At 53.2% G+C, this 18001-nt stretch overlaps 1 protein-coding gene across 1 annotated transcript; it reads left to right on the forward strand.

Moving 5' to 3' along the window:
- The first annotated feature begins 2779 nt into the window (after positions 1-2779).
- On the forward strand, positions 2780-17997 carry PLLP (plasmolipin). Its single transcript, XM_016206570.2, has 4 exons — positions 2780-2914; positions 14285-14458; positions 16354-16476; positions 17058-17997. The coding sequence occupies exons 1-4, from the start codon at positions 2780-2782 to the stop codon at positions 17172-17174; spliced, it is 549 nt and encodes a 182-aa protein (XP_016062056.2). The 3' UTR covers positions 17175-17997.
- The last annotated feature ends 4 nt before the right edge of the window (positions 17998-18001 follow it).

Genomic DNA, 18001 nt, shown 5'->3' on the forward strand with positions numbered 1-18001 from the left:
CCCTTTAGTCCTTTGATGCACAGTTTTTAAATATGTTTTTATTGATTTTAGAGAGAGAGGAAGGAGGAGGGAGAGAAACATCTATCAACTGCCTCCTGCACGCCCCCTACTGGGGATCAAACATGTGCCCTGATCAGGAATCAAACCAGTGACCTTTGGCTCATGAGATGATATTCAACCAACTGAGCCACTGGAGCAGGGCTGCAGTTTTAATTTTGATGTAGTCCTATTTATCTGTTTCTACTTTTGTTGACTGTGTGTTTTTTTGGTGTCATATCATAGAAATCACCGCCAAATCCAATGTCGTGAAGCTTTCCCCCTGTGTTTTCTTCTATGGGTTTTAGATCTTAAGTTTAGGCCGGTGATTTCTTCATTTTCAGTTCATTTTTACACACAGTAGAAGGCAAGGATCCAACTTCGGTTTCTGTATGTGGACATCCAATTCTCCTGCCTAATTCTCATTCCTGCTTTAGACCTCTGCTTAAATATTTAGACTTTCCCTGACCCAGCTATCTAAATGACTCCCCAGGCCTCAATGACTATTCTTTTCCCGTGGTATCCTGCTCTTTTCCTGTAGTAAAGCTATCACTGTTGGTAATCCCCTATCTAATGCTCTGTGGGTTTGTGTATGTCTCTACCATCAGACTCCCTGAGGGTGGGGTCCGGTCTCACAGCTCTGTTCTCAGTGCCTAGTACACCCAGGGTACAGGGTAAACATTTGCTCAGTGCCTGTGCAGCTTGCCCCACCCACCCTAAGGTGGGGCAGGCCCAGCCCACCACAGGGGCGTGGCCAGAGGAGGGAGTCTTGTTGAAGTGAGAACTGAGACTAGACATGTGCTTCAGGTGATCTTTGTGGCAATGGCCTGCTCAGACCCTGGGGAGGGGGACCAGCCCTGGGAATAAACAGGCCTTCACCTCCTAGTCCTGGCTCTCTGTTCCTCCATCCCTCCCATGGTGACAGCTGAGAGCCTGGGTGGGCGGCAGGTCCCAGCCTGGGGACAGGTCCCTTCCCAATTATTCTGACTTGGGGTGAGGGGGTGGTGAACAAAGTTGGTTTCAAAGAAAATGTCACAGGAAAAAACAATGCAGGGATTGAGTCTTGCTTGCTGCCATTTGAAAGGAATGAAAGTGGGATTAACTAAAAAACAAAATCCAAACCCAGACCAAAACAAAACCACTCTACTGTTTTAGAATCTGCCTTGGATAACAATCATCTTATTGTTTTCTGTGTCATAATAAAATTATTGGTTTACCCAAGCACTTTGTTCTGCACTAGGGCTCCACCAGTAAGCAGAGAGGATAGTCTCTGGGTAACGATTTTGCAGCTACCAAGAAGCACTCCTTATTCCTGAGTACCTTACCTGCTGGGGGGTAGGGTCAGGTGTGTCGGGAGGAAGCAGTGGGACATCCAGTTGAGCGGGAAAAGGGTTCAATCAGCATCGACCAGTGATATTTTCAAATCAGATCTTGCCATTCTCCTGCTTGAAACCCTCAGGGTTTAGAATAAAATGTCAACCCCCTCCACTATTCTGCAGAATAAATATGGGCCAGCAAAAGATATCGGACCCTATGCTGGCACCTGCAACTTTTAGTTGGTAAAGAAAATATTTAGCAGGTTAAATTAAGGTTTGTGACGAGGGGAGATTATCTTGGATTACCTGGGTGGGCGTTAATCCAATCATGAATGTGGAATCTCACCCTCACTCATTTTTGCCCCAGCCACCAGGGATCTTCTTCCAAACTGTTTGGCTTCATCCAGCTTCATGGCCTTTGCACTTACTGAGTCCTCACCACAGACCTTCCCAAGGCAGGTCCCTGCTTATGAGTCAGCCTATGCAAACATGTCACCTTCCCTGATAGGAAAGGTCGTCTTCTTTGACCGCTCTATCAAAAAATTGCCTCCTGGCCATCTCTGTCACATCCCCCCTGTTTTACTTTGGTCATAGCATTTTTCACTATGTGAAGTTTTCCAGGGCCTGACGTACAGTAGGCCCTCAGCAAACATTGGTTGGCAAATAAAATGAGTGATCTGTGCAAGCCTCTAAGGGTCGAGGCCTGTGTGTGCTCCTGGGTGCAGGGGGGCAATGAAACCTTATGTCCAACATCGTCTTCCACCGTCTAAGTGACACCCCGGCCCCAGGGGCTTCATTTATTCTGCACAACAGCTCTGTGAAGCGGGTCCTTTCATATCCCTGCATGACAGTCGAGGAAACGGAGCCTCAGAGATCTTCTAAGTTACTGCTCAGTATGTTCATAAGTGAAACTGAGTCACAGAGACCCTCCGCTGCCAGGTGCCCAGTCTCCCGGGATACTGGTCCCGCTTTAAGGGGAGAGCACAGAGAGGCTCAGGGGCTGGCCAACGGGCACCCAGGGCCCTAGAGACACCCAGAGAGAGGCGGTGGCTGTTAGCGGCGAGGAGGGCGCGGAGCAGCGCTGTCACTTCCCAGCGGGCCGCCTTCCCCCGGACAGAAACGCGCAGCCGTCTGGGTTGGTTCTGGCGGAACCATGTCACTGACCGCAGCCTCAGTTTCCTCGTCTGTAAAGTGGACCGACTCGACCTCGTGTGTCTCTCCGAGCTGGACGTGCGGGCGGCGAGCGAAGAGTTAAAGGGGCGGGTCCCGCGGCGAGGGCGGGGCCGGGGCCGGGGCTGCAGCCTCACCTGGCGGCTCGGGGACCTCTCCTCCTTCCACGCCGCGCGTAGCGCCGGGAGCGGCGGCTGGAGCGGGCTTCCCCCGGGAGGTGCAGCGCAGGAGACGGCGGGGCGGCGAGCGGAGCCGCGATGGCCGAGTTCCCGTCTAAAGTGAGCACGCGGACCAGCAGCCCGGGGCAGGGCGCGGGCACCTCGGTCTCTGCGCTGCGCCCCGACCTGGGCTTCGTGCGCTCCATCGTCGGCGCGCTCATGGTGCTTCAACTGGTGAGCGCGCGCGGGGCCCCGGGGGGATCGGGGACTCCGGGAAGGGCCTCCTAAGCACCCCGTACACCCCCAACCGAGGCTCCCAGGAGCCTCGACAGGCCGTGCCTACCCCGGGGGCGCCTTTAGGACCGACGCCCCCGAGGTCGCCCTGGAACCCTCTCACCTCGAGAATCCCCGCTGCCGTCCCTGCGCGCACCCGCGTTCAGAACGCCCACTCCAACGCCCCATCATCCCCCCAGGGGGTCACCAGAGGCCACCCACAGAAGCGCCCCCGTAGGGCACAATCGCTGCGTACGACTCTGTCTCTGTCGGTGCGAGGACAGCGCCCCGGCCCTCGAGAGGACCCGGCCTAAATCGAAGTCCAGTCTCGGCTAACTCTCTCTGCGTGGCCGCACCCACAACACTCCTGGCCTAGTCGCCGGGGCGCATCCGTTCCAGCACGTGAATTCAGGCGCGGCCCTGTGGGCTCCCCCGCGAGCCGGGCCCTTCTGGCTTCCACTGGGGGAGCCGCCGGGCTGCAGCCGGTTCGGCCGGCCGAGCGGACCGGGGTGCCGCACCCAGCCCCGGGGGGGAAGCCAGGGGTAGGGCAGCTCCCTCTTCGCGGCGCTCTGAGGACCCCAGGTGCGGCGGACGGATGGGAACGCCCCTCTCCCCCTCCACGCACACTTGTTCCAGGCCTGGGGGCTTTGTGGGGGGGTCACCTTTCCTCTGCTAAGTGCCCACTGGTGCGAGTCAGGAAGCTGGGTGGCTTCCCTTGTGGGAGGCTGTCCCCCAACCGAGGGCCTGAGCTATTTACAGAAGATAGGGGGGACTCGATCCGTTTTCCTTTAGGGCCTCTCCGGAGGGCCCCCCCACTGCTGAGTCCTGGGGGGGGGGGTGCCAGGCTCAGCGTGGAAGGAGGGGTCCTCTGAAAACAAACCCCACTCCTGGAGCCCTTCCCCCTCTCCTGGGTCACTGCTCTCCCTAATTCCGAATTTCTCAATTCTCTCCCTGGGAGCCCCGCTTCTGCATCCCAGCCTCAGATTCTCCTGGAGGGGGTTGTTTAAAATGTAGCTTCTTGGTCCCCACCCCACCCCCTGAAAAAATGTGGAATTAGAATTTGAATCTCAGGAAGCGCAGCCCAGAAATCTACATTTTTAATTCTTCTCCAGGGCTTGTTTTGGAGATGGGGGAGGGAGATGAGGGGTGCGGTCAGGGACTGACTGAGATCTGCAGCTGGGCTGCGTGCGAGGCTCTGGGTGACAGGGAAGGGCACAGCAGGGAGCAGGAAGGGAGCAGGGCCCCCAGGTGTGAAGGGCAGAGGAGTAGGAGGCCAGTTCCGAGTCCAGGAAGTCTGGTGGAAGAGAGATGGCTTTGGAGCAGGACTTCCCTGAACCCTGAGGCCCGGTAGGGAAAGGGTGTTCAAAGGGCAGGGTGCCCTGTGAGCCAAGGCTTGGCCACCCGAAAGTAGAAAGGAAACTGAGGGGAGTAGCCAGCAGGTTGGTGAAACTGGACTAAGCTGAGGGCCTGGCCTTGGCTGCCTGTGGGAGAGGTGGGGACCGTTGGCAGCAGTAGGAGGTTTGGGACCAGCAGAGGGATCTCTGGATCTCTGCTGGGCTGAGATGCTGAGTCGGGCGGTGGATCCCTAGGGTTAGCTTCTGGTAGACAGGACCTGAGCACCACCCCCTCCTTTTGCATTGGAACAGTGAGGATTGGAATAAGTGGAATCAGAGGAATTTGGACTACGAAGGGCATCCTGCTGTGTCTGGGGGAGGGGAGGGGGCTTGGTAGCTTCCTCCAGTGGAGGCCCTTATCTCCAATTTGGGTGTCCCTGTGAGCTCAGCAGACCAGTCCTGAGCATTTGGGTCCCATCACACAGATGTCGACACTGAGGGCTAGATACAGCGTAGTCCTGTAGTGGAGATGGGCACTTAGGTCTCCAGACTCCCAGGTAATGGGTGTGACAGGAGTCGCCTTCCTTTGCCCTCAGTACTTTTAGGGCACAGAGGATGAGGGTCTCCCATCAGAGTTCTGAAGACATGCACCTTTTAGTGCCTTCACCAATCTGCTTCAGGGACAAGCTGCTTCCTGAGCTGTTTCTCTGGCAACGGACAGTTCCACTGGGTCTGAGACAGAGGGGGTCACTCCACGGGTACCATCATCTGCTGAGAAGCCAAATAATCGCTCCTGCCAGTCAGGTACCCACCAGGCTACAGGCCCTTTGCCAAGGGCTTTATATTGTCTTACTCTTCCCCCTTTTACAGGTGAGGAACCTGGGGCTCAGGTCAGTCAGTTCTGTGCCCAAGATCTCACAGCCCTCCTCCACAGGGGAACTAATCCCTGAGTGGTCTGACTTTTCTGGCCTATGACCTTAATGACCACATTCAGCAATGCTCTCACTGGGCACAGGATCTGGTGCTATTGGAGGAATGGCTGCATTCCTCCAATAAATGGGAAGATGAGAGCTAATTCTCCATCAGACCTCTCTGTTTCCCAGGATTCAGTGAAGCGGTCCAGATGTGGTGGGAGGAGAGGGGTGGGGGCAAGAGATGTGCTTTTTGCCTGGTATTAAATGTGTCCTAACGAACCAGCAATCTCAGTGTCCGCTGATTTATCACCCTCCTCTCCCCATCTAGTTCCAAAATGAACATTAGTTCCAAAGAGATCATTGTACCAGCAACTTGGAGCAAGTTTAAGGCTGTTATTCTTTGTTGAGCTTCCTAGCAGCCTGGGCAAAAGGGGAAACATGGTGAATTTATGCAGATAGCATCTTGAAAAAGGAAGCAGGCAAGTTTGATCTAGAGACAGCTCTTGATGATAAAAACCTGGGAGTTTGATGTGTGGCTAGGGAGTATAGAAATGTTGTGGAAGGTATAGTTAATTTGTATTTTATGGCTAATCCCAAAGCCTTTCTAGAATGAGTATAAAGTGAATGTTGTTAAGTGACCATATGTTTATTATTTTTAAATCTTCCCCAATCCTGGGAAGAAAAGTGATGCAGCAAAGGGCTCAGACAGGGTGAAGAACTTGCCCAAGGTTGTGGGGTAAAGTGGCAGAGCTGGGATTTGCGCTCAGATCTGGGAATTTGAAGCCGAGCTTTGGCTGTGTGTCCTGTTTTTATTGTTTTTTTTGTTGTTGTGCTTGTTGGGGGATAGGTGTTCCTATGCTTTGGAGGGGAAGGAGAGGGACTTCAGGAAGGGAGACTCTTCGGGAGCCAAGGCCACTCAGGAAGGCTTTCTGACAGAAGTGTGTACTGAAGGGTTTAGTTATATGGAAGGAGGCAGTGTTAAGAAGGATCAGAACAGACCATAGTTTATGCAAGGGCATCCTTGAGGCCTAAGATGTAGAAGTCATTGAATGCCCTGTGGCAATAGGGCTATTGAGTTTGATACCTTCTATCCTTCCTCTTGTCCTACCTCCTGGAACTGGGGTGAGCCACACAATCCCCAGTTTGCTCCATCCTGGTGCACTTGGGAGTGTTGGGAAGTTCTTCCTCCTGATGATCCTGGCTCTGCCTTCAGCCTCAGCTGGCAGTGCAGCTCCTCTTCAGTTGGGGGGCAGGGCAGGGCCTGAAGATCAACTCTGACCTCCAGGAAGGGGCTGCCTAGATGAGGTTGTTCAGGTCTGAGATGTGTGAACAGAGGTTGGTTGCATTGGGGCTGCAGTGTTGAGGTCTCCCCGGGCTTTCCTTAGCCCTGAGATATGTGAGTTCAGTATCCTTGGTGCAGCATTCCAGGCCCTGCGTGCTCACAGGCTTCCTCCAACACAGAGCAAAGCAGTGCTTTGTATTGTTAGCTCCGCCCACCTCCCCACTTGTGGCTGGGAGGGTGTTGACTATTTGGAATTAATTTAAAATTATGTAATAAATATACAAACACGTTCTCCTTAAACAATAAAAACCCATTACAGATAAGGCTAAAGTTATTGTTGAGTCACCTACCCCTTTCCTCCACCATTTTAGGATGTTTGCAGTTCTTTTTCCTGTGCATTTTTAAAAAATCATTGATGGTTTTATTCTGTATCTTTTGTTCAGGAAGTTACTTTTCTCACACCCAGTGCACCTGCGATCTCTTCATGCCATACAGAACTGTCTCCCTCCTTTGTAACTCTTTCAGGGTATCTTATAGTGTCACGGTAGCCCCCTCTCATTTCGCCATTTCTCTCTATAAAATATTGTTTGAAAAAATTAGCGACAAAAGCAAAACATTCAAACGGTACAAAGGGTTGTCAATGGAAATACAGTCTTTCTTGTCCCTGGCCGGGCCTGCAGGCAGCCACTATTATGTGTGCAGTGTTTCAGGGCCAGTCGATAAATATAATCCTGCTTAAAAACACACAGATGGGAGCCCTGGGAGCCTGTGCCTGGCCATGCTCTCTCCCCCTGGGCAGTACACCCAGATGTTCTATATCAGTGCCCATCGAGCTTCATGTGCCCTTTTTTTAATCTTTTATTTACTTAATTTCTTTAATAAGTAATATATTTACAGCGCTCCAGAGTCAAATAGAGTGGGAAAGCACAGTGAAAAATCTCTGTCCCGTTCGGTTAGAGGTGGCCCCCACTTCCTAGTTTCCTAGGCACCGGTTTGTTTGTAAGGAGATCTGCGCAAATGTGGCTCTAGATTCCTACCTGTCCCCATTCCACCCAAGAGACACAGTCTGCGCACGTCCTTCTGCACCCGTTTCACTTGAAAATGTGCCTTGGGGTTCCTTTGGTCGCAGCGTGTGCAGGGCGATGGCTTCTGCAGCGTCCCATTGTGCAGCTGAGGTGATTGTGTCCCCTCCTTGACAGACACTTGGGCTTTCCCCTTGCTGACGCCCACCCTGCATCCAGGCGCTACACTTCCAGAGGTGGGACCGCTGGGTCGGGCTGTGTGTGTTCTTGATTTTGATAGGTTGCCACGTGCCCTCTGTAGGAGTCACACCCGTCCCCCCAGCGTGCCTCCTGGTAGAGTGCCTGTGCCCACAGCCTCACCAGCCTGGTGGGGAGACGGTGGGTCAGTGTAGCATTAACCTGTTGCTGTCTTAGGAGTGAGGTCGACCTTTTAAAATATGGTTACGAGCCCTTTGTATTTCCTTGTCTGTATTCCTCCCCTGTATGACTGGGCTGTGGGTCTGTGTCTTATCGATTGCTACAAGCATCTAGAAGATTTCCAACTTTTTCTGGTAGTTTGTCTTTTTGACTCTGCTGGGGTGTTTTTTGCCTCACAGACTTTTGTTTTTATGTTGCTGAATTTCTTTTGTTCTTTCTGGCCTCTGGCAATTGATTCCGAGTTAGGACTTTCTCACTAGGAGGTAGTAAAGCAATTCTGTGTAGAACTTGAAAGTGCCACATCATTCACAGCCTGCCATACTCCTCCTGAAAGAGGGTCTTAACACCTTCCCCTCCCACTCCCCCTCTTTAACAGGGGGCTCTGGACCCTGGCAGACAACTGTATCTGTCTGGGATGTGGTGACATTGTTATATATTTGTTGGACTTAATTTTACAGTCTACTTCTATTGTGGCAGATAATGCAGGTTTCCCACATTTTTGTGATTTAAAAGTTTAATTTTAAAATAATTGACTAATTTGTGTGCTATATAAACATTCATCAGTGAGGACTGGTTAAATAATGATACATATGTGGATGGCCTACTATGCAGTTTGTAAAAAGATAACATCTTACCCCTCAAAGAAAGCAATAAGGCTGCTCTATATGTAATGATGGACAATCTCTGGGCTCTATGGTTAACTGAAAAAAGGAAGTGTGTGTCGATTACTGTCATTTGTATGGGAGAAACGCACACAGACTACAGGCAGACACACCTACTTGTGTGTGTGTGTGTGTGTGTGTGTGTGTGTGTGTGTGTACGCAGCTTCTGGAGAGGCACATGAGAGACCACTCTTGGTTGTCCCTGGGGAAGGGAGACGTGCTACAAGAGACCATTTTGTTATCTACCGTGTCATATATATTATGTATTTCAAAAATAAATAAAATAACATCAAAAAATCTTTCAAATTCATGAAAATTGAGTAAGAAATAGTTCAGGTATAGGTACTGCAAAAGCTAGGAAGATGGCCCTTGAAGGTCCCTTGGGCCCAGAGAGGCAAAGACACCTTCCCAGGATCACACAGCTGCAAGCAATATAGCCCCAAATTCAGTGTTACTGGCTGGGTGACCTTGGGCTGTTTTCTTAATCATCTGTAAGCGGAAAGAGGGCAAGGCCCACCGAAGGGGCTGGTGGGGGGCGGGTTGGGGGGGAGTAAGGGCTTTGAACCTGTCCAGATGCGGTGGACAGTGGCTGTTTCTGTACGCGTGGCAGGGCTGGGTGTTGGCCGCTCCTGGTCAGCTGGTGAGTTGTTTGTGGTGGAATTCAGTGAGGACCAGGTCTTGATGTCCTGCTCATAGGTGGTCTTGGGGAGCTGCAGGGATCCTGCCCTGGTCCCCATGGTGAATGGGAACCTGATGGCCGTGAGGAGCCTGTTTTTCTTGACAGCCCAGTGAACCCCACCTGGATACTAACAGTCTTTTGCTGTTGGGCTGGGTTGGCTCCTCCTGTTTGTCCAAGGGGGGAGAGGCCAGGGTGGCACCCCATGGTCTCCCAGAGAGGTGAGGGCAGGAAGGCAAGGGCCAAAAGTCAGGCTCTGTGAATTTGTAAAATCTCAGTTCTGAAACCCGGGACTCAGGAATAACTGGTAACGTGATCAAGGCCTCCTTTGGAAAGCCCTGAAGGTGACCCATTGTCATTCCCTTTCCCTGTGACAGCCTAGGCTGGCAGCTACATGGGGCAGGGACCCTGGCTGCTGGCTCCCTGCTGCGCCTGGCACAGGGCAGCCCTCCGGAGTTTGTTCAGCGACTGAAGGACTAGGTTGGGTGACTCACACCCACTCTGCAGCTAAGGAAAGCGAGGCGTAGAGGAGCTGGATGCTGCCCAAGGCCCGTAGTCGACTCTGCAGGGTTGTGGATCTGCTCCCCCTGCTCTCGTGCCTCCTGCACGGCTGTGATTCTCGGATGCTCAGTGTGTAGAGCATGGGAATTCCGAGCAGCTTTCCCCCCACGCCTGACCCTCCGCACAAGGATGGGGTGGTTGTGGAGTTGTGGCCAGCCTGGGCGCCTGGAGCCTCTGTCCCCTGCGCCTTTGTCTCCTGTGACACAATAGGTGGCTTTTTGTCCCCATAAAGTCCCTTTCACTATAGGGAGAAGGGCCAGGCGGGGGTGGAGGCTGCGCCTGGCCAGGCCAAGTTCTGAGTGTCCTCAGACGCCCAGATGTGTCCCTGCGAGGGGGAACCCTGGGAAAGGGTTCATGCCATTGGCCTGGGCCTCAATGTCCCCGATGGTGCACTGGGGAAAAAAGAGTCCTGGGGGATGATGGGTGGGCCCTGGGCCCTACCCTTGCACTTTTCCAAAACATTTGGTTTTGTTTTCCATGTTAAAAAAGCTGAAGAGTTCACATAGAAATTCAGATTTCTAGTGTCTCTTGTCAGGTTAGAAGTTCTGGCTGCCTCAAGCCTGAGTTCCCTTGGACACTAGCAGCTGCAGCTCCATAGACCCCATCTAGACCCCACCTGGACCCCCTTCGTCATTTCTGTGACCTGCCTGCCTGGCGGCTGCTGAATTTAAAACCCTAGTGTTAGCATCCTGGCTCTGTCTCTCCCTCTGGGGTTTATTCCACCCCGATGCTCTGACTGGCTAACAGCCCCCATAGCCACTCATGACTGCAATAGCTTTGAGCTATTTCTGCACATCACACAGCCTCCCCGACTTCCTCACGTCAGATGAATAAACAGACCAGAAAGGGTAGGTGGCTCTCCCAGTGCCACACAGCAAATCTACAAGCGTTCTGCTCAGGGACCCTCAGCCTATGAGGAGGAGTGTAGCTCCAAGATGCATCCTAGGGCTGGGCTGGGTGGACTTCTGGGCCTCTCCCTTTAGTCAAGCCCTTCTGCCTTATCTGACACATGGGTGGGGCCGCATTGGCCTAAGACCCTTATCTGCCAGGCACGGTGCCTGGTGCTTAAATTTAGATACATTCGATATCTCACCCAGACTCACACCCCTGGGAACTGCACACGCTGTTAAGGCCCAAGGACACCAAGCACAGGGAATGGACTGGAAAACCCACTTCTTGCCTCTCAGAGTGATCGTGACAGTAGAACATGTATCGAGTGTTGAGTCTATGTTGGGTGCTGGTCTAAGAACCTTATAGACAGGTGGCAAAGGCGGGTTTACAGTTGCCTGGTGGCATTCTTTTGTGTTAATGAAGCTATTGTTATCATCATAACCTGCGTGTCTTTCCATAGGAACAACCGTAAACCTACTTTTGCCCACCTTCTGTATATTTCTTCATTTACATCTCAGAACTACACCAGGAGGTGCGCACACTTTGAAGATAGGGACACTGAGGCACAGTGAGGTCCAGCCACTTGCCCTAAGCCATGCAGCTAGTAAGGTAGCAGGATCAGAGCTTGAACCCAGGGAGTTAATAGGCCCAGCTTCCATCAGTGATGCCAGTGTCCTGCAGTTAAATCAGGTCAGAATATCCACCCGCAGATTCAGTGAGACACTAAGAAAGATGTATTGGTTTCCTAGGGCTGCCATAACAAAAGTACCACGAACTGGGCTTAAAACAACAGAAGTGTATTCTCTCCCAGTTCTGGAGGCTAGAAGTCCAAAATCAAGGTGTTGGCAAGGGTGGTTCCTTGTGGAGGCTCCAAAGGAGAATCCTCTCTCCTAGCTTCTGATGGTTGCCAACAATCCTCGGTTTCGAGACACATCATTCCCATCTCTGCCTCTGCCTTTACGTGGCGTTCTCTGTGTCCAGTTTCCCTCTTATAAGGACACCTGTCCTTGGATTGCGGCCCACCCTAATCGAGAAATGCCTCTTGATCTGGCATTTGTGACAAATCTCTCTCCTCTCTGGTCCTGCGGGTGATTTTAATAAAAATATCTCTGTTATCTAACTGTTTATAAATTCTTTTGGAGGTGCAAAGGCCCTGGGGTACACATGAATGTGTCCTTTTTTTGACATTTTCCTCATTTAAAGAGAAAATCCCTAACCTGAAATCTTTAGGTTTTCAGAAAAAAGAGGGGGGCCTGCACCTTTGAGATTTCCAGACAGTTCTCTTTATCTGTGGTATTTTGGCTGAGGAGGTACTGCAGGGGCCTCAGAGAGTTTAGGAGGTTTGGTTCTGTGTATGTGTGTGTTTAAGAGTAAGACTTGCATCCAGCCGTTGTGGCTCAGTGGTTGAGCGTCAACCAGGAGGTCACAGTTCGGTTCCCAGTGAAGGAACATGGCTGGGTTTCAGACTCAGTCCCTAGTGGGGGGCATGCAGGAGGCAACTGATCAGTGACTCTCTCATCATTGATGTTTCTATCACACTCTCCTTTCCCTTCCTCTCTCTGAAATCAATAAAGACATATTTTAAAAAGAAAAAGAGTAAGACTCACAAAAAAAGGACTGGAAGATGTATGTGTAGACACCTACAGAGACACGGGGCAGATGAACATGTAGGCCAGAGACAGGGTCCCAGATGTAAAGGCACAGAGGTCTGCTCCTGTTCCTCCCACAGGGTTTCCTCCCTTCGCGTGTCCCCCCCCCCCCCCGCCTTTGCTCACAGGTCCCTTCCCAGTAGATCCCTTCCCAGTGCCATCTTTCTGGTCCTCTTATCTAAAGTTGCAAGTGACCCCACTGCCTCTTCTCCCCTCTCAGCTGGAATTCCTCCCTCAGCCCTTACCCTGTATCCAGTTGCATTTCACTGTGTCCTGGGTTCTTGGCTGGCTCTCCCTCCGTGAGAGGGCTTTTGTCTGTTTCAGTCCCAGGGCAGTGGGTGCTCCATAGGTGTTTGTTGAATGAATGAAGGCCGGGCGGGGGCAGAGGGGTCTGCGGACAGCCCTGGAGGCAGGTGGCAGTCGGGGCCCATCCCCCTTCCTCTGCACAGTGGGGCTTACTGTTCTGTACTGGACTATGAGACAAGCTCTGGGCCTTTCTCCCCCGGCAGGAGGGAGCAGCCCAGCCTCCCCTGCAGAGGTGTCAGTAAACATGGGGGTGCACTGTCCTGAGCGGGGTCTTCGTGGAGCCCTGGGTGGGGGTGCTCCTCCCTTCAGATTCTCGGGGCGTGAGGGAGGAGCCAGGGGTGGGTGGAGGGGAACCAGTCCGTCTGGTTCAGGTGGAGGAATGGACCTTCCTTGTTCCAGGGCCGAAACCGAGGCAGCTCCCCGGGCCCCGGGCCAGGGCAGCTCAGCCAGAAGGAACAGGAGAAATTCCCGCTGCTTATCCAGCAGCTTCATCTCCCAGAGGCCGCGCTGGGCTGGAGGGCGGGGCAGGGGCGGGCAGCCTGGATGCCAGCTGGGCCTGGCCCTCGGAGCCAGCTGAAGTGTCCTCATTTTGTGCACATCACTAACTCTCAGTGGCCCGGGTTCCGGAGGAGAACAGATCTGGGTTCCAATCCTGCCCTGCCCTCTACCCAGTGGGTGACCGAGAGTAACCGCGGGCACATTTCCCTCAGTTTCTGTTTGGGAAATAGGGATAATAAATAGTACTGAGGGTTGTAGGGGCCTCCCCTGAGCTCCCTGCCTTAGAGCAGAGCCTTTGCTGAGCCCATCCTGCCATGTTCCCTCGGTGGCCCCACGAGGGCTGTGTAGAATCCCCTGTGGCTGGAGGGCTGGGGTGGGCACAGCGCGCCTGCTTCGAATAATAAAAGCAAAGGCAACTGTCTGGGTCCTTGACGCAGCTGCACACACTGTCTGCCAGGTGCTGGCACCCGCCCTGCCATGTGGGAACGGGGTGAAACAGCTTGGCTTCTCTGAGGTCCAGTTTCTCCTGCAGGGGCAATTAGGAGAGTCAGAGGAGGTGGAGTGGACAGGGTTTGGTGAGGCACCAGGTAGAGGTGACCTAGAGGGGACACACAGGTTATTTTCCCACCCCTGGCAGCCTGACTTGTGTCCCTCAGAGATGTGCTGGTGACTTCATCTTTCTTTCAGCAGCTTTTGCTAACCCCCTGGCAGGGCCCAGGACCTATACCGGGTGCCTGGCCACATCTCTGAGTGAGACACTCGTCCTGCCCATGGGGAGCTCGCAGTCTGGGGAAGGAAACAGAATTCCAGTCCCGGAGGGTGGGTGCCTGGGGAGCTATGCAAGCACGGAAGAGGATTCTAGAACCCAGACTGGGGGAAGGGAACCTGGAGCAGGCAACATTTCAGCTGAGACCTGAAAGGCGAGTAAGTTCCTAGGCAAGGGCTTGGTATACTGTGGTATGCAGGAGGAGCCAAACAAATATTTCTTGACTAAATGAAAATGTGAGGGAGCCTGTGGCCTAAGGCCCCCCGGGGGACTGCGGTCTGTGGCCTCCAGCCCGACTGCTGGGAGCTCTGGGAGCTCTGGGAGAGACTCCCGGCCCTGTCTCTTCCCTCTAGGTGCTGGGGCTGCTGGTGTGGGCCCTGATTGCCGATACCCCCTACCACCTGTACCCGGCCTATGGCTGGGTGATGTTCGTCGCTGTCTTCCTCTGGCTGGTGACAATCGTCTTCTTCGTTCTCTACCTGTTTCAGCTGCACATGAAGTTGTACATGGTGCCCTGGCCGCTGGTGGTGAGTCTGGTGGGGGGGACTGTTTTGGGAGGGGGGTCCCAGGCTGAGCCCTCTGCCTCGGGAAGTCGCTGTGCAGTGTGACCTTCCCTACATGAAAAGTGGCAGGGTGGGGGCTGCCTGCAGTCCTCGGTGGCCCTCCGCCAGCCTGCAGAGCTGGGTGGGAGGGAGCATTGATGGTTTGGTGTCCAGTTTTTGTGAGTGCTGGGAGCATGAGCCAGGAAGGATACAGGCCTGATTTTCTCTGGGGAGGGGAGTAGAAGTGAGGGGCTGTTGGGTGGAAAGATCCGAGGCCATTTGGAGTCTTGAAAATATTTTTCCTTTGGGGGGCAGTTGGAGTGTGAACCTGTGTTGCAGAGGGTCTCTGGAGGCTGGGCTAGCCTGGCAGGAATACTCAGGCCGGGCCCAGTGTGTGCAGGATGACCTCGGGTACAGCAGGGTATCCACCCATTGCCTCCAGGGTAAAGCCCCTGCAGCCTGGAGAGGGTGGCGTCCCAGGTTTGCCCAGGTCAGTCTCCTTAAGACAAAGAGTGTCCACAGGAAGTACTCAGACCAGACAAAGTGCTGGGTTTTTTTTTCTCTGACCCGGAAAACCCCTGCAGCTGGGGTCTGAGGCTTTCAGTGAGCAGAGAGGAAAGAGAGGCACATGATTGTAAGACAAGCAAGGCTGGGACTAGGCGGCATTGTTTGCAGTTCAATGACTGTTTAAACTGAGGAAACGTGAGTCATCCTCAAGACAGAACGGGTTTGTTGGATCTTGACATCACTGCGGGAGGCAGGCAGTGTTTGCAGCGCCAGGGGCTTGGAGGGAGGATCCTGGGTCCCGGAGGGGGTGGCCTGACTTCGGGGCCAGGGGCCAGTCCCTGCCCCATGGTTCTGCAGATGGAGGGGCCCAGGTGTCTCCAGCCCCAGCGGTTGATCCCGGGCCATTGATGGCAAGGCCGTGTCCATTATACTCCTGGAGCTTTTTGCAGAGAGGCAGGGAAGGCTTGCCTGCATCTACAGAGGGCCGGATTGGGATTCCCAAATTGGGATTCTTCTGGAACGGGGGCTACCAGCCCCCTACAGGGCAGGCAAGATGTGTGAAGTGGGTCAGGAGTGGGTTCTGGAGAGCTCAGTACCCATCATCCCACAGGGAGATGCCTCTACTCAGCTCCAACTGTTGTTAGTGGGAAAGCAGGCCCCTTGGTGCCAAATCTATTTTATGATTGAAAGATTTTTATGAAATCTTCAGGTTTTCATATGAAATCTAATTTTACAATGTTGGTAATTAAAAAAATAATCTGTGGGATGAACCAAGCATGCCTGAGGCCATCAGTTTGCGGTCTCTGTTAAGACTATTTACTGGCTTCAGGGGCCAAGCGTTGGAGAAATGGCTCCCAGGCCTGGTTGTCAGCTAAGGGTCCTTTCTGCCAGTATGGCTCAGGATCCTGCTGGGTCCTGACCCGGGCATTTGACGTGGGGCCTTGAGCCTAGGATGTGGCCAAAAGGTGAATAGATTCCTCCCACTGGCGGCAGAGAGGGATATGAGCGCACCCCCTCCCGCCCCCACCAAGGCCTTCAGTGTCAAAGAGAAGGGGAAGGGGGCCTGGGCTTGGTCCTGAGCGGACATGGAGGAGTGGCCTGGAGTTCTTTAGCTGGGATAGGCTGGGTTCCGCCTCTTGCCTGCTGGGAGTGTCTCCATTTCCCCTCCCCACAGCCTTGGGTGTTTCTGCTCCCTGCTCAGATGGCCTCCAGGCAGCCCCATGGACTGCTGCCTTGTGAGGCCCAGGTGTCCCCATCCCACCTTCAAGCACCAGCCCATTCTGGCTGCTAAGGGGTGTGCCGATGGGAACCAGAAGGTTCCAGTTACTGGAAGTCTCATATCTTACGCCCGTTTTCTCTTCTCCCACCCCCAGTTAATGATATTTAACATGGGGGCCACTGTTCTCTACATCACCGCCTTCATCACCTGCTCCGCTTCGGTTGAGCAGACGTCCCTAAAGGGCACCCGGCCATATAACCAGCGTGCAGCTGCCTCCGTGAGTATGGTTTCCTGGGCATCCTCAGCAATGACAGGGGACTGGCTAGAGCAAGGTCTGTGGCCCTGGACCCCCACGGCTCCCTGTCCTAACCCTCAGCAGGTCTCAGGGAAGCCAAGCTGACTTCCAGTCCTCCACAATTAACAGTTAAGACCTCAAAGCAAAAATCTTTTGGTTTAGACCATTTTGGGGGATTCGCAGGCTCTCCCATGAACTGATTCCAGAAAATTCTGGGTAGCTTTGGAATGTTGCCTTTTTAAAACTAAATCCCTGATGTGTCTAAAGTAGCTCCCACCCCTCAGTCACCCTTGTTAGCATATTGTCCTGGTGCTCTGTGGTTAATGGCCCCCCCTACTGGAAGGTAATGTTAGCACTCACCAGCCCTCAACAGTTAGATGTCAAATGAGTGTATGGCTCAGGAGTTGGTGTGGCTGCCAGAGCAAGTGGTCCGGGTTACTTGAGGGGCCCTAGGTTTCCCTGTGTCTATCCCAGGCTATCCGTTTTGTCCTAGTATCACTGTCACCACCCCTCCCTGCGCCATGCTGCAGACAACTCAGCTTTGGTATCTGCTCTTCTTTCAGTTCTTTGCCTGTTTAGTGATGATTGCCTACGGAGTGAGCGCTTTCTTCAGCTTCCAGGCCTGGCGAGGAGGAGGCAGCAATGCAGCCACCAGTCAGATGGCTGGAGGCTACGCCTAAACCACCTGTGCCAAGGCCCACCTTGGGGCTGAAGGCTGCAGCCAGGTCACAGTGCAGGGTTGCCCTGCAGGTCAGCCCAGAAGGGACCAAACTTGCTCCTCTCTGACCATCAGACTTGGGCTCACCCACCACTCCTAAGGAATCAGGATCCTTCCTCTGGCTTGGCCCAAGCTGGCACACACATGGGTTGGACAGAGATCAACAGGCGAGACGTCCTGCTCATCCCCCTTATTCAGCAGAAGGTGACGGGGGATACGGGGCTCACTGTCTGCTGTCTTTAGAGGACGTCATTGTCCAAGGCGGGGCCCAGCCTTCTCACCAGCACTAAATATACTAACAAGGACTCCAGACCTACAACCCCTCACCCACCATAGGATAAGCCTAACAAGCAACGTGTATTTATCATCATCATAGTCTGTTCCAGGAGCCTTGAGCAAGCTCATGAAACCATTCAGATTCCTTAAAACACAATTCCAACCTGACCCTCCCCCAAACCAACATGTCACTTGTAGGGAGACATCCCTGACAGCATGGTCTTCCTTTTCTGTATTTCAGACATACCAGCTATTTAAAGCAAATTGGTTGTAAGCAACTTCTCAATGATGAAAACCTATCTCAAAGGCTTCCCTCCCTTCCCCAAGCCCTTGCCTGTAACAGTCCCTCTGGGGAAAGCCAACGTCAAGGCCGACTGCTTCCCTGACACCGCCCAGACACGAGGGACTTGGGAGGAGGGAGGGCATCAGGACCTTGCCTGGTGAGTTGTCATGTGTGTGGTGGTGACTTTGTTTTTAATTGTTTTGTTTTTTTACAAAAATAAAGATAGAAGA

Source organism: Miniopterus natalensis, chromosome 18, assembly GCF_054644295.1.
Source record: "Miniopterus natalensis isolate mMinNat1 chromosome 18, mMinNat1.hap1, whole genome shotgun sequence".
NCBI lineage: Eukaryota > Metazoa > Chordata > Mammalia > Chiroptera > Miniopteridae > Miniopterus > Miniopterus natalensis.

What these genes read in the sequence shown, in the direction of transcription:
- PLLP (XM_016206570.2), top strand. Translation starts at nt 2,780, where the DNA reads ATGGCCGAGTTCCCGTCTAAAGTGAGCACGCGGACCAGCAGCCCGGGG. An exon ending in CGCTCATGGTGCTTCAACTG is followed by an intron (nt 2,915 to 14,284) that starts GTGAGCGCGCGC and finishes TCTTCCCTCTAG; the next exon opens with GTGCTGGGGCTGCTGGTGTG. An exon ending in ACCAGCGTGCAGCTGCCTCC is followed by an intron (nt 16,477 to 17,057) that starts GTGAGTATGGTT and finishes CTCTTCTTTCAG; the next exon opens with TTCTTTGCCTGTTTAGTGAT.